The 15,967-nt window shown below is 28.9% G+C and overlaps 2 protein-coding genes across 3 annotated transcripts in view; one reads left to right on the top strand and one right to left on the bottom strand.

Moving 5' to 3' along the window:
• GABA-B-R2 (gamma-aminobutyric acid type B receptor subunit 2) overlaps positions 1–7,384 on the bottom strand; it is a 320,221-nt gene extending 312,837 nt beyond the window's left edge. Inside the window, exon 1 of the mRNA XM_089223981.1 lies at positions 7,245–7,384. The gene's annotated coding sequence lies outside the window, so the exon portion shown is untranslated. The remainder of the gene's footprint in view (positions 1–7,244) is intronic.
• Positions 1–7,388, top strand: part of LOC107162873 (UDP-glycosyltransferase UGT5-like) — a 54,482-nt gene extending 47,094 nt beyond the window's left edge. For both annotated transcript variants that reach the window (XM_089223983.1, XM_089223982.1), the window contains exon 8: positions 7,247–7,388. In XM_089223983.1, coding sequence (XP_089080109.1) covers positions 7,247–7,388 — 142 coding nt within the window. The remainder of the gene's footprint in view (positions 1–7,246) is intronic.
• Positions 7,389–15,967: the final 8,579 nt, after the last annotated feature.

Raw genomic sequence — 15,967 nt, 5'->3', positions numbered from 1 at the left:
AATATTGTTTTTAATAAATATATTTAGTATAGTGTTTTATAAAACGCAATATGCTACCTTCCAATTACTCCATTTTTGTAGTTCGTTATAATTTGGTCATTTTTCTTTTGGCGGTTTCTTCGGTATGATCTTGTGGATTATTTGATACGTTAGTACTTTTTAATTTGATATACACGTCTGTCTGAATTTCTGGTATTAGAACGGTTAGCCATTTTATAATTGGAAGACTTTCTTTATAAAAACTTTGATTGAACCTCGAATGAAATTACTCGCATGCATTGGTTGTCCGTTGTAGGCTACTTGACATAGCCGCCCAAAGTGTCGGTGAATACATACTATTTTCATCAATGTAATTCTCTAATAAAATAATCTGAGTATTTTTCAACTCGTTCATCGATAGGTCGATTTGACATAAAATCTTCTACAAAGCATTCAGTGACTTCAGTCGGTTCTAAAAAAAGTAAACCAAAAGTATGGCGTATCCAAATGCCAATTTTAGATGTTTGATTTGGGTATTCGGTCGACTATCCGAGTTTTTGAAGTTGACGATACCAAGCCTGCGTTAAATGAAATCGACATCCTATTATTTTTGTCTGTGGCCAAATTTCATTAACAGAGTTTAAAATCACCTTTTCAAAGTCAGTGGTTACACTTTTTGGCGATAAACGTAGATGAATCGACGAACATTTATCAACAATAAATTTGAATGTATTAATATACGTGTTCATATTTTTGTCGGGCAATAAACAAAAAACCAATGGTATATAATGACCATTTTTGATACCATGAATTGTGAAAATTTGCATACAAAATCTAGCTGCATACTTAAAAGTTCTGTCCATAAATCGCATGTTCGATTCGCATGTAAAAATTAGATTATTTTTTTCTTCATCATTAATTAGCAAAAACATTTATAATTTTTCTTTCAATTTCTGTTGTTGTATACGGTTCGTGGTTGCGTATAATTGATTGATCCGATAATACTTCATTATTATTATCAGTATACACTTTTGCGAAACAACTTTTTTTAATACATCGCCAACGAATATTTTCATTAGATTTGTTAACTAATCCAATAAAAAATTTAAAATTGTTTATTATTAGTGTTTTGTTTCCACGTTTACTTTCAATCACTTTAGCCATCACAGAATTATAAATTTTAAAAATTACGTTTTATTTTAATACACACGCAGTTGTAATGCACTATTTAAACTGTGCAACCTTTTCACTTGTTTGCAAAATATTGTCCCGTTAGATATTATCATGGTTAATCGACATAAAAGATAAGTACGATAACGGTTTAACATACAATTAAATACGATAAACGTACAATATACATTGATTTTATTGTGTGTATATTTATGTATAGTATATATACATTTTACATCAATCCAAAAAACCCATGAAAAGTATTCTACGATTGAAAAAAAAATATCAACCAATTATATATTATGAGTAGGTACAATATATTAATATATACATAGCTAAATAAACTAATATATCACTTTTTTCAATCCAACATTAGTACTTTTAATAAACTTATTACTGTATTAAAGGTTTTAATATAAGCGTAGTATAAAAATGTTTTTGTAAATTAACCAAACAATTAGGTGGATCTCATTTGATGGAAACGTAATATTGGTGGAAAAGGGAAACATACAATTTTGGTAGAAACGGGTATTGGTGGAAAAGGGAAAGGTCTACTTTTGGTGGAAACGTGTTACGCCCACAGAGCAGGCCAACCGGGAAATTTCTGACTTCCTGGTAAACCTGTCCACCCATTAATGATGGTATAGGATGTTCGTAGGTAAACTCCTAAAGTCTTAACCTGTAGCAACGCGTGATCATATAGTTTACTATTATTAAACCTATAGCACCAATAGTTAATTGTGATAAAATTCATGAACAAGACTCGCGCGATAATAAATTCCAGGACGGACAATGATAATACACACTCTCGAAAATACAAAGATACGACAGAGGTGAAACAGCAGCAGCAAGATGGTATACAAATACATACAGATGTACAGGTACATACAGATTGTATTTACCAATACATAGAGCTGTATGATACAGCTGGTAAATATTATATACATACATAATATTGTATACAATTACATTGCACCAAACCCACTTACTCTTTTGTGGTAGAACAATGGAGTTTCTATTTCTTTATACTGCACCAATGATAGTGAACATTGTGTTTAGAGATATTGTTTTTTGTATACGTCACGAAAGCAGGCATGTAGTCAAAAGATATTCATTAGGTGGGTGGTTGGGCCCCCTCATTCCCGACAATTGTATATTATAGAAAGGTAGTTATCAGCATATCATTACTACAAATATTTAAATATATAACTTAATAATACCATATTTTATCATTTTGTCAGTAATTAATAAGTGTAAAAAAAAATACATAAATAATAGTCAAATACAAATAATGCTTTTAAAAGTTAAAAGGATAATATAAGCCAAATATTTAATAAATATGACACAATTTTTAAATGAAATGCAATAAATATAATTTAAGTACTAATATAAATGTATTTTTCTATAATTTTTATGGTTTATAGAAAATCTATAAAAAAAATTGAAAACAATTGTTTTTAATTAATTAAAAACCATTACATAATAATGGAACCCTCTGAATAAGGCGGACACATATTAAAGTGGGACAGGTACACACTGGCACACCCTTAGCTACGTGACTGCATGACAAATAAAATTATTGTATACGTAATTATTTTCAATAGTATAATCCACTAATATTAAACGCTTTTAGGAGTTCGAAATAGTTTATGATGTTCCTATCAGCTATGTAGCTATGTTATTGTTATTCAGTCTAAGAAACAAAAAAGCATTAGAGATTTTAAAAAATTTCCCTATTCAGTGTTTTAATGGTGTTACCAATTTAAAATATAATATTTATATATTATTGATTATTATAATAATCAATTTCAAATATTAAAGAATCATATTTTATAAAAAAAAAATATTAGCTATAGAAAGCCCGATTTTTAGTTTCTACACACAATAATCCAATTACCATAAATACTGATAATATCATTAATTTATATAACTTATAGTATGATTAGTTAATGTTGGAAATTTCTTTGTTAGATAAAATTTTGCATTTTGTAGGAAGATTAAAATACCTGTTCAAATATTGTATACCTTCTAGAACATTAATGTACAAAATATGAATTGGTTCTCTATCCTAGATTGTGACACTAAAGGTAATTTCAAATATTGAGTGTAAAAAATAAGATTTAATGAGGGAGCTGGTTTAGAAGCACATGGTATATAAAGCACAAAAATCAAAAGTTAATCATGTAAAACTGGTTTTAAACCAAATAAGTACCTATACGCTTTCAAAAGCTCTAATATGCCATTCAATTCTGTTTGCCATATTTAAAAATGTGATTGAAGAAAAAATAGTTTGAAGTATGATTGACAATATAGACTATCAGGATCAGATTAAAAAATAAAACACTACTCCTTATTGGCTCTGTATCTTTTAACTTAAAATAAATTTTTGTCATTAATAATTTTTTTTTTTTTTAATCGTTTAATGTTTTCTATTGTAGTCAGGGACGGCGCGAGGGGGGCTATCGGGGCAGTTGCCCCGGGCACCGTGATTTTAAAATTATAATCAAGGCCCCGCAGTTCTTAAATGATATTTTATACTGTTCAGAGATTAGTTAGTTTGGATAATATGAAATGTGACTGTTATTTATTTTTCCCGGGGCCCCGCAAATCCTAGCGCCGTTCCTGATTGTAGTATGCCAATATGGTGTCTAAAAATTAGTATTATTGATCTACATAATTACCTAAATTACATTTTTTTAGATTTTTTATATATATTATATGAATTGGGTTAGGTTATAATAAGATTAATAACTTATTACCGACAGTATAAATATATGATATATGATAATCTACACTTAAATGTATGAATGGTCATTCAACTTATTTCAATTGAATGTTAAAACATAAATTACTACATTTTCCTTTCCACCGATCGAAATTCGTAACTATAGGTATATAAATATACAATAAAATACAACAATTTAAATTCAAATAACATTGGATTCGTGTGTAATAAATAACAGAAATAAGTAAAAATATCAATGTCATGTCTGTTTTTTCTTTGTGGCCTTATATTTATAAGGTTCAAAATTGTGAATCTGAGTTGCTTTTCCTATATATATATTTTATAAGTAAATTTTTTCATAAAGAGTTAGATATTTAATCATAAAAAAAAACTATTTAAAAACTATTTAGCACATATTTATATTTAAGCAAATTGAAAAACAGACACCTCTCGATTCTTGAAAGTCTAATATTTGTTATTATGTCTGAATGACTGAACGATTGGTAATTGTTAATTTATTATTCTTATTATATACAGATTAAAGGCAATACATTGTATTATTTGTATTATATAATTATTATTATTATTATTGTTGTTTATTGTTATAATATGAAGTTGGGGGTACATGCTGTATTTGTACTCTTGGTGTTTAAAATATTATTTTAATTTTAATCAATGACCAGTTTACCAAACAATACGTGAAAAAATAAAAATAAAATAAACTAAATGAAAATATAATTGTTTAGAGAAAATAGCAAATTGCAGGTAGTATTAAGTATGGTAATTTTATTCCAAAACAAAATGTAATCAAAATATTATTTCTTTCAATCTTATTGTTGAGATGACGATGTTAAATATTTTTATTATTTTATTATTATTGTTAGTTATTACTATTGAGTTTTCATTCTTAAAAAGTTTAAACTGACTCAAAAATTTTAGATTGTTAAATTAATTATTGCGTAAATATTAAAAATATATTATAATTTTTGTTAAAAATTGAATTTCGAGTTATTAACAATTTGGTTTTGTTAAAACCCAAAATTATGAAAACTAAAACAATGTGGCTAAATCATTTTAAGGCATTTCTATTGAAATATGTTCATAACTTAACTTTATGTGATAAATTTACAACACTAAAAAACTATGTGCAAGCAGACACCGGGAATCACTAAGAAAGGAATAATAATTTGTAAGTACATACCAAATTAATGAATTCCAAGGAGAGGTGTACCGACCTAACATCATTCTTTGATAAATGTTATTATGTTGAAAAGAACTTAATTTTCTCGATTAAACTTAAGACAAACAAGAATAATAGACAATCATTCATAGCATCCGGTGGAAACGAACTCGTAAATCATTTTTAGAACTATGCGTCAAAGACATTAATCAAAAACTTTTATTAACATCTAAAATTTATATAAATATTATTTAAGCTACAATATATACGATTATCTTAGGTTAACGAATGTAATATACTACTATAATACTAACAGATATGTTAAATAAACTGTAAAATATTATTATGAGAATTAAAAAGTATAATTAGATCTTCATGATAAAATAGTGGACTATGGGAATGAAAATATCAAGATTGACAATAAGTAGCGACAATTTTATGAGAAAATATTTGTAAACAAAACAAAACCACAATATCAAAGATATATCTTAATATGATATGATATTTTAATACAATATAACAAGAAAATATTTAACGAGTATGTATAACCACAGAGAAAAATATGCGTATTAAATTATTCTTTTATAACTCCAATTCTATATAAAGAGGTTCTTTGATAATATAATAGGTTTTTAAATTAATTTAAGTATAAATAAATATTAAAATTGAAGTAAAAGCAGAACTTTCATTTCAAAAGTATAAATTGTAAAATTATATTTTAAGCCAACTAAAGTTTCTAAAAACTTTTTTGCGATATTAATATAATATTAGCATTTTAAAATAAAAATTAGCCAAATAAAAGAACCATTTTTAAGCTAGTAATATTAAATCTTTTGGATTTCAGAAGAATTTCAGAACGTTGTTAAAACACCTAACAACTTACTCTCGTTTATTTATACGTACTCAAAATTCAACAATATAAGATTGAACGAAAGAACATACAAACTATACCTAACAGACAAGTGGCATAACTAGGATTTTCGTAAAGAGAGTATTAACTATGAATATTATATACCTAATATATACATTCAAATTTTGTTTTTAATTAATTAAAATATGTATATATTATGTATGCTACGATCAATAGATATAATTATAAATTATTATAAAATAAAACAATAAAAGTAATATTCCTTTAAAGTTTCATTCATGTAAAATTTTGATGTGACACTTTATCAAGGAGGTGTCATAACCCCCCAAAACACCCACTTGGCCACGCCACTTGACAGACCATATTATATTTATTTTATCTGATATACGTTAATATAGAAATAAATTTACTTTTTTACAAGAACTTTACTTTTTTATGTAATATTTAATAATAACTAAATAAAATTAGTTATATCGAAAATTACATTAAAAAAATCAAAGAATTCCATAATTGAAAGATTATTTTTCCTCTTGTAGTATCATAACTGAGGCAGAAATCTCGGAAGTACTACTTCCATCTCAATATTACATTGTTAATGGGAAATAAATAATAGGTAAATCATACGAAATCATCCTGAGATGATTATGATAACTAAATATGTGACATTTATAGGTAAACTTGTAGTGAGAATGGAAATTAGTTGCCTAGGTTCTCGGTGAGAACACTTTTTATCGGTGAAAACCAATCACAGTTAAAAATATATCTTGTACCAATGTTACTATCAAAGGTATATTATTATAATATTATGCTAGAAACTTCTTCTTAGTGCAATTCAAATATTCTATGGATTATAGTAATCATAATTTAGAAACAAATTACACTTAAATTAACGTGACATTAAATTAAACAATTATCATGCTAAGCGTAAATATACATTTTTGATTTTTAAATAATAAAGTGATTTATATTTTACATGACAGAAATACATTGTTCACATTTCATCAAAATCCAAACTTGAGTAATTTTTAAGCGTCCACTATCAGATAACTAATTCGTATACATAATATGAATCGTAAGATATGATTTGCAGACTGGTTGCAGGTAGTGACCGCAAACGGAACTATATACCTATCTGGCAAGCTGGGCCATGTGTAGTTGCGTGTAGATTTTCGTAGTCATTATACAACAATTCGTAACTACTCACCTACTGGCACTACCCCCACCCACTGGCCACAACTAAATGCGCACTCATGCCCCCGAACCATACACTACAATCTGCACTATCATTATTTTGATGGGTAAAAATGTCATATACTTACAGGCACGCAGCAATTTCAGTGACAGCAACGACGGCTGCGGAACGTGCAAAACAACAACGCGGTTCGTGGTGTCCGGTTGTCGCAACGTCCGGTCGTCCCGTCGTCGGTTACCGGACGTTCAGCGGCTGCGACAGTCATCTATAGAGGTGCGCCGGTGGTGGGCGCGATAACAGCCGTGGCAGTGGCGGTGATCTGATAGCAGACCGGCCGGCACGATGGTGGCAGCACATGAATTTATTTTTTCCCGTAACACAGACCGATGAAGTCAGTTAGATCGGTGAACAGGTGAACGGATCGGCGTTAGTGATAAGAATATATTCAATAATTGTTTTTCAAACAATTTGTTAGTTTTTTTTTTTTTTTACATAATCACGCGGGTGGAGAAACTTTCGTCGTTGTCGGAAAAAATTATTATCACGATACGTTAAAGAGATGTATGTGTGCACGCGGCGGCGTTCACTGACTGACTGACTGACTGACCAAGAGACCGACCGACCGTCCGACCAACCGACCGAACGTGCAAGCGATATTGCGTTTATAAGGGTTGCGGCGGCAACGGCGACAGTGGCGGCGAATGCGGCGGCGACGTGAACACTCACGCTTACGCTGGTTCTCTTCCACGTACCAACGAAGTGAAGAGCACACTCCGCGCTCCCTGGCATTTCGTCTTCTCGCCGGGTACCCCATACCTGGCACCCGCTAACTCCTCCTTCTCTATCAATGGGTAGATTAGGAAATGGTCCGGGCGCGCCCGCGCTCGCGCACGCATCGATCCCTCTCGCGCGCTCTCTGCCACACTGACCATCGCAGCGCGCGCGTGTATACCGTCGGCCAAGTTAAGTCCGTTCGTTGTCTCCCTCGCCGGGCCTGAGTCTCTCCGGACAGTCGACGCGTGTTTTATGCGACGAAGGGCCCACGAGGACCGACCGTATTTATTTCTGTGAAAATTAAGCGATACGATACCACAACCGGTCGTGCACTGACTGATCGGCAGGCCGCGATTGTCGTAATGGGGGATAATATGGCAGGTGATATAGAAGGCGGTCGGAAATGCTTGAACACCAAACCCGGTAATCCATGATCGTGGATAATTATCCCGTTTCTAAACATAATATTATATCAAAATATCCGGTGTTAATGATAGTAATTTCCTTAAGCAATATTTATAAAATTTAATTTTTGTACCACTAATTGTATCTAACCTAGGGGTATTCAAACTTTTTCACTTCACGGCTCTTTTTTTCAAAACATTTTGTTCATTTTAAAATTATTACATGTATAAAAAGAAAATATATTAATCTTTAAATTGTTCATAATAATATACAATATTATAAATACACAAATTATATCAACACAACAAAATTTTATTATAACCATGCATACCATCATGCATGGTATAGAAAATAGAAATTAAATGTTTTATGTTTATAATAAAATAATAGTTATAATTGTCATTATTGTTAATTTTTTATCTCTGTGCCACGATTCGCCTAAAAAATACTCATGCTATCCATTGGAGCAACGACCCATACCTTTAATACATCTACTTTAACCGTATATAATTATTTTTAAATAGATAGTAAGTTTCTTAATTTAAAATCAAACATCTACAATACAAAGTGTAATCAGTTTATAAAGGATTATTTTCAAGTTTTGACTTTCAAGGATTTTTTTTTAATTACATCAAAATAATTTTATTTTTTGCAAATTTATAAGCTCTGCTAAAACTATTCATACGATATATATAAATATATGTATATATTTTTATTCCTCATTAGTATTTTATAACGCCAAACATGAACAAATTCATTCGAAACATATTAACTTTAAAAAAAAATATATCCTTTGGTTTGGAATTTTTCAGACATAAATAAATTATAAATTATTCATCATCCATATAATTTTAATAATTTTTTTTAATGTATAACATGTATCAGTTTTTCATTTTTATGTGTCAGATATTTCTGTTACGCTATACATTGTATATATTTCTATAATAAATAAAAAGGTTTTTTCGTTGTAGTTAACTCTAGATCCACTCGTTCGATCGCAGTGCAATTTTTATTAATAATACATCATGTACCAGATCTTAAGCAGTTTTATGGACCCAGTCTACGGAATATATAGAGATAAAACAAAAATACACTAATGGTGACATCTGTCAAGTTAGATAAAATTTTATAAAAACTACTTAATTAGTTTTAACTAAAATTCCAAAAATCGTTTTTAAAAATATCAGCGTAGTATAAAGGAAATGGTTTGAACTATGTAAATTTATTGTTTTTTAAAAAATGTATTTTGTTTTGTTATATAATTTATCAAGTCAATTTTCTTAAAAATAAACTAAAATACTGTATCGTAATACAAATGACCTTTTTCTCACGCACGTGCACTCAACTCTCGAAATTTCGTATCAACTGTTTTCAGCAAATCGATTCTCATGATACAATTCAAAACATTCATTTTTGTTACGTTACAACTTTATAAGGCGTAACAAATAAATCACCGAGACTGAGTAATTTATGATAAACATAAACCCAAACTTTTTTAAGAAAATTAGAAAGTCGAATGTATCGTATAAATGTATAATATACCAGCATCTAGAAATGACACATTTCATTGAAGTTTTTTTACTTCTACTACCATTGTAAATATTGTAATCTATACCATCAATTTTTAATTTCTATCCTGATCGTTTAATTCCATTAACTCGTTAACTATTTCTAATTTTCTCATCTATCTTTGATCTTCGTGTTGCTCTTTTTTTTCTGGTGCAGAGATCTTAATAAATAATAATAATTAATTAAATGAAAAAAAAGCGGGTAAGTGGATGTCGCTCTGCTGTAGGTACATTAGGTGGGGTGGACCACTGACTAGAGTAGGTTAAATTTGAATGCAATGATGGGTATCATTGTATACGAAAAACGATTCTGAACGGAGATGATTTGTCAGTCTAGGATATATTATATTTAAATATTGTCATATATTATACTTTGAAACAAATATTTTATTTTTCAATTAGGACGCATTTTGCATAAGGCATGGTTAATCAATTTTTTAAAAAACATTGCATGTAGTTATCATAATTCATAATACCTTATATTATCATAGATATACATATACCTGCAGGGGTTAAAGTGGGGGGTGGGGCGCAGGAGGACTCAGTCCCCTTACCTCTGACGGCGGTTAAAAAGCGTCCCCTTTAACAAATTAGGATTTTATACATTAGAAATTATACATAAAATTATATATGGAACGCTTATAACTATATGGAGACATTAGTCCCCTCTGTAATAATTTCCCACTTTAACCTCTGTATACCTGGTTTGAGGATAAATCGTTATCGTTATGCGATTTCATAAAAATTTAAAACTCAAACCCTCAAAACATTATATATCAAAACTAAAAAATTCCTAATATTTTTGTTAATAATTGGGATAATCAAACTAAAATTAAGGAAAAAACGGGAATTTTTACACACAATCAATTTTCGACAAAATTGATTTTGGTTTTTGATGTAACTTTAAAACAAATGACATGCAATTGTTACCGAATGTTTATAAAAGTATATTCTTCTATCCAACACGCAATTTAAAAAAAAAATTTGACTTAAGTTGAACTATTTATAGGCATATGCAATTTTCGATCATTATTAGTTTAGTGAAAATTACTGCAATGTCCAAATTATCTTAGATAGAAATTTATAAAAGTTTTTCTTTTTAAATCTAAGATATCAAAATTGAATACAAGGCTTCTAAAATATTTTTACAATAGCAGTTAAAAAATAAAAGAAATATATAGTCACAAATTTTTTTTACAAGCATTCAAAGTTTGAATCTTGACAACATACGTAAAAATTACGAAAATTCGCAAATTACTTTAAGCTAGAAATTCATAAAAATTCGTCTTTTTAAATCTAAAATTTGAAAATATTTAATAATCTATAACATATCCTAGACAGATAAACCATCTCCACTCAGAATCGTTTTTCGTATACAATGATATAATATCATTGGATTCAAATTTAATTCGATCCATTACAGTAACCCACTTTTATAACCTACTGCATCTACGGCAGAGCGACATCCACGATTTACTTGATTTTTTTCTTAATCTCTTTTCCAAGTGCTTTATGATGATTTTTCACAATATTTACCTTCTAACGCACTTCTTTATTAAGATGTACACACACTAATAATATATAATATGCTTGAGTTATTGATTTCCTGAATTCTTTATAGTTTAGATTATACTTTTTATTGTGCTACGGAGATCTGACATTTTGATAAATGAAATAACTTTTATTCTAATCATTATTTAAAAAAAAATTTATTAATATAATTCATAGACATTTACGCTACATTTACGCTACATTTTCATTTTTTTATTTTTTAATACTGAAAATAAATAACTCGAAAATTGATAAAATGCCAATTTGTGAATCTTATTTTGAGAAAAATGTTTTAATTTTAAAACCCAATGACCTATGTCGCGAATTGTCGCCGAGGGTATTTTCGAAAACATAAAAATAAATATAATGTTTAATTATTTCACACTAATTATTATATTATTTCCAGAGGTTATGAAAGAAAATTTCATTAAACACGAATTATGCATAAATCCAAATTTTGGCTTTGTTTAACTTGGTCAATTTTGTAAACAGAAAATACCTTTTAATATACGAAAAATGTTTTTTTTTTTAAATAACCTAACCAAATGTGTAGAAAAAAATAGTGTTTCCATTAAAAAAAATGCAAGCCGTAGTATTATGCATACGCACATCAAGTGTTAAAAATTTGAAATTTATCTGAAAATATGTATTTAGGTAGGTACTCTCTATCACCTCCCGAAAACCCCATTTCAAACAAAGTCATCCACTTGAACTATTTAGTGTTACCTTAAATCGTGATCTCACTATATGTTTAGTATTAAGTGTGTTTGTAACAATAAACAATAATAATATATCTAAATGAAAACGAATGAGTCCCACTATGTTAATTTGAATTTGAAAACAATGTTATTCTGTTATTCATCATACTTCCGATAAATCGATTAACGTTAAACTAAATAAACATTGTGTAATTTGGAGATTTTAAATCAAAAAATTCATATTTAAGTACTGCAGTACTGCAACTTTATATGAAAAGTAAAAACTAAGCATAAATTAATATGAGTGGTCGCATTATGTTTTAAGTATCTATTCGTTTTATAGATCTCACTAAAACCTAAATAATTTATGGACAGCGGTATACAGAACATTTAATTAAAACCCTTATCGATGCTCTATTCCTCTATTTACTCTTAAGCCTATGTAGGAGACAAATATAAATGTATTTACTATTTATAGTACCTATATGCTATGTATGTAGAATTTGTTTAAGAGGCAGTGGCGTTAACAGGGAAAATAGGGTTATACCATCCCCTACCCAGATCGTATTTTTTTTTCATAGATTTTATATTAGTGATCACGTTGGTATATGATAACTAGGTATATGATAATATGAGTTTATGAAAACAATTAATATGGGCATAATGGGCATATAGTAAAGCAATTTTCATTGAAAAATTGAATTTTCTAAAGACTGCTGTAGAAGAAATTCAATTCGGCACAAAACTTTTTCCAAATTCAAAGAAGATTCTTCAATATTATTTGCTACTCTGCCTACTCTGCCTGTAACATCCGCTACTACGGAACGTAAATCATCTGCTCTAAAAAGACTTAAAACATATTTAAAGGCAACAATTAATTAATGAAGGTTAAATGGTTTGACCTTAGCTACAATAAATAAAAACGAATTAGAATATGAAAACATAGAAAAAGAAGTATTGACTGTTTTTATTAAAAAAACTCAAAGGAAGATAAAAGTTATATATAGGACACAAAATGAATATAATAATATAATCTATAGGACATAGGTCATGCAATACTGCATTAAGAACATTTACCTAATATTTATATAAGTTTATAGTTGTTTGCAATTAATTATCATAAATGAAAAATTGTTCAATATTTTTATAAATTTCGGTAGAAAATATTTAATATTATTATAGCTGGTCATGTAAGTAATAAGTACCTATACAACAAATTATCTCTAATTTTATTTTTTTAGAGTAAAACTATTTTTTGTTTTTGTTTTATTATTATGTTTTATTCAATCTGTCCCAAAGGAGAACAATAAGAATAATTGATGATAGAAGCTAAATTAAAAAAAAAATAATAATAATATATAAAATGGCAGATTTTACGGATTGTTGAGGCCTCCCAGTGGAGGTACTACGACATGAATAAGATTTTCTTAGGCTAGGTTATTATTGTATACATATATTCACTTAATTTACGCTAGCAGGTCGCGACACCGCTGTCTTTTTAATCTTTTAGTTGGGTTACCTGGGATAGAAACAGATGATTGGTCAGAGATTAAGGGATTTATATAGTGGGCTAGGCGGCTATAATTGAAACGTTTATAATGTGTTTTCGCTAATTCAGAGACATAGTAAAACAATTTAAATTTTATTTCATAGTTATTTATTACCTCCTGTCTTTAGAAATCCTAGCTACGGCACTGGTAGGACTGGTAGAAGGATATACATACTTGGATCTAACGGGGAACACAAACTATTTATATCGATTAAGTGTTGACCATATTACCATAATAATACAGTTGGCTGACCAGTGAGGCAGTGAAATCAATATCAGTATGCAATCGTGATTTTCAGGCTCTAGTCCGTATTATAAATATTGATTTGACATTAATATAAATATAGTGGTTATTGGTGGATAAAGGAATCTCAAGATTATATTTTAAAAGGATAACTGTCAGCGCAATATTTGTTTTCTTTTGTGTGCAACATCGATACAGCGCAGTCATTTAAAACTAATTTTTATGATTTATGAGTTATCTTAAAGCGAAATCACCTATTACAAAAATCATATAGAATAATAATTTTAATGGTTAGACATATCAGTTTAATATGTTATTATTATCAGACTTTATTATATTCAACTTTAAACATTAGAATACAATTGGTAAATTAAAATCGATTTAAAATTGTTTATATACATTATTTAGAAAAATAGATAGGTAATAGTATTATGTCATTCTCTCAATAATATGATTTTCCAGTGTTGGTGAGTTGTGGGCTGTGGCCCAACCCCTAAATAACGCACGAGTTGCGACCCTGGCTTATGAGAGGTACCTACGTACGAATTTCGGCCATACAATAATGTAATGTATATATTATATACTATATGTCTGTATAGTGTATATACTATTATAGTATATAAATATCACAATATTACGGATTTTCTAGTACCTATATAAAGTATTCTTAATATTGTTTTGTGTTATAAGAATACCATATAGACATAATATACCTAGTATATAATGATAGGTAATAATGTTAAAAATAAAAGTATTGGTATACTTAACAATATATTATAAATTATAATGATAATAATGTAAGCATTCATATTATATGAATAATATTTTTTTGTGTTACAAGAATATATGGTGTATAACGTATAAGTATAATGATAAAACCAGGGGCGTCATTTGGGGGGTGGCAGGGTGTGCGGTTGCACCCCTTACTTTTAGAATGTTACAATTGGCCTGCGCCTTGCTGAAGCCTAAAATAATGCACGAGCCACAAATGCACAATTATTTATATGATTAAAATCAAATAGTAATAACCGGTCTATAATGTATGGAAATATTGAATGCAGGATAATATACATATACGTATGTATATCTATTTTTATATGGCCTGGTGATATTTCAAAATGGCCTGCTTGAAACTTTGCACACCCGAAAAAAAAACCTGAAATGACGCCCCTGGATAAAACTATTATACAAAGAAACAAAGTAAAACGAACAACGATAATTGTTACTAATAAAATAAATTACTACGCATTCGTCACATTCACACAATTTTCATTTTGCTATTTAAAATTATCCAATTATCGCACCTATAGTTAATCCAAATCATACAGTAAATAAATTAGATAATACAATAAAACAATCTAGGTATATTATCTTTATAATATTATACAAAAATATAACTTCCCGTATCCCATACGTCATAATACGTTCATATCGTTTATCGCTATGTATATCCAACACCGCATCTGCCAGGTACCTATTACCTATGGCCTATGTGTAATAGGTATAAATATTATATAAGTAAGGTACATAGGTAATGATAATTACTCGGGACGCAACATGCCGACCGCTAAAATATTGTCGTGCCGCAAATAACCTATACCTAAAATATTATTGGGCCGAAATTCACCGGTCTCCAACACCGGAAACGACAAGTCGGGCCGCAACTCACCCACAGTCTGATTTTCTATCATATATTCATATATCATGTAATGGGGAATTTTACTATAAAATTTATCAAAAAACAAAACACATTGATTGCGTGAACGCGTTTTGTTCATGTGCGTAGACCAAATAGAAATAACAAACAGGTTACTGGGCTTTACAATATTACAATAGATGAAAAATTAAACATCTATGATTGGTATTAATACTTTTACATAAATATAATATTTGTATTTAGTTATTAATTACGAACATTAAAATATTTACTATATTCCCCTACTTTTTACTTTTTATAGGATTTTGGTTTCCAAATACATAGGTGGTACCTATTAAAATAATTCATTGTTGTTTTTTGGGTCTTCTTTGCAGTTATTGGTGACGTTCAATAAATTCTACAAT

Source organism: Diuraphis noxia, unplaced genomic scaffold (assembly GCF_037042655.1).
Source record: "Diuraphis noxia isolate RWA-SAM2 unplaced genomic scaffold, SU_Dnox_SAM2 contig0003, whole genome shotgun sequence".
Taxonomy (NCBI): Eukaryota; Metazoa; Arthropoda; class Insecta; order Hemiptera; family Aphididae; genus Diuraphis; species Diuraphis noxia.
This window is presented reverse-complemented; position numbering and strand designations above follow the sequence as displayed.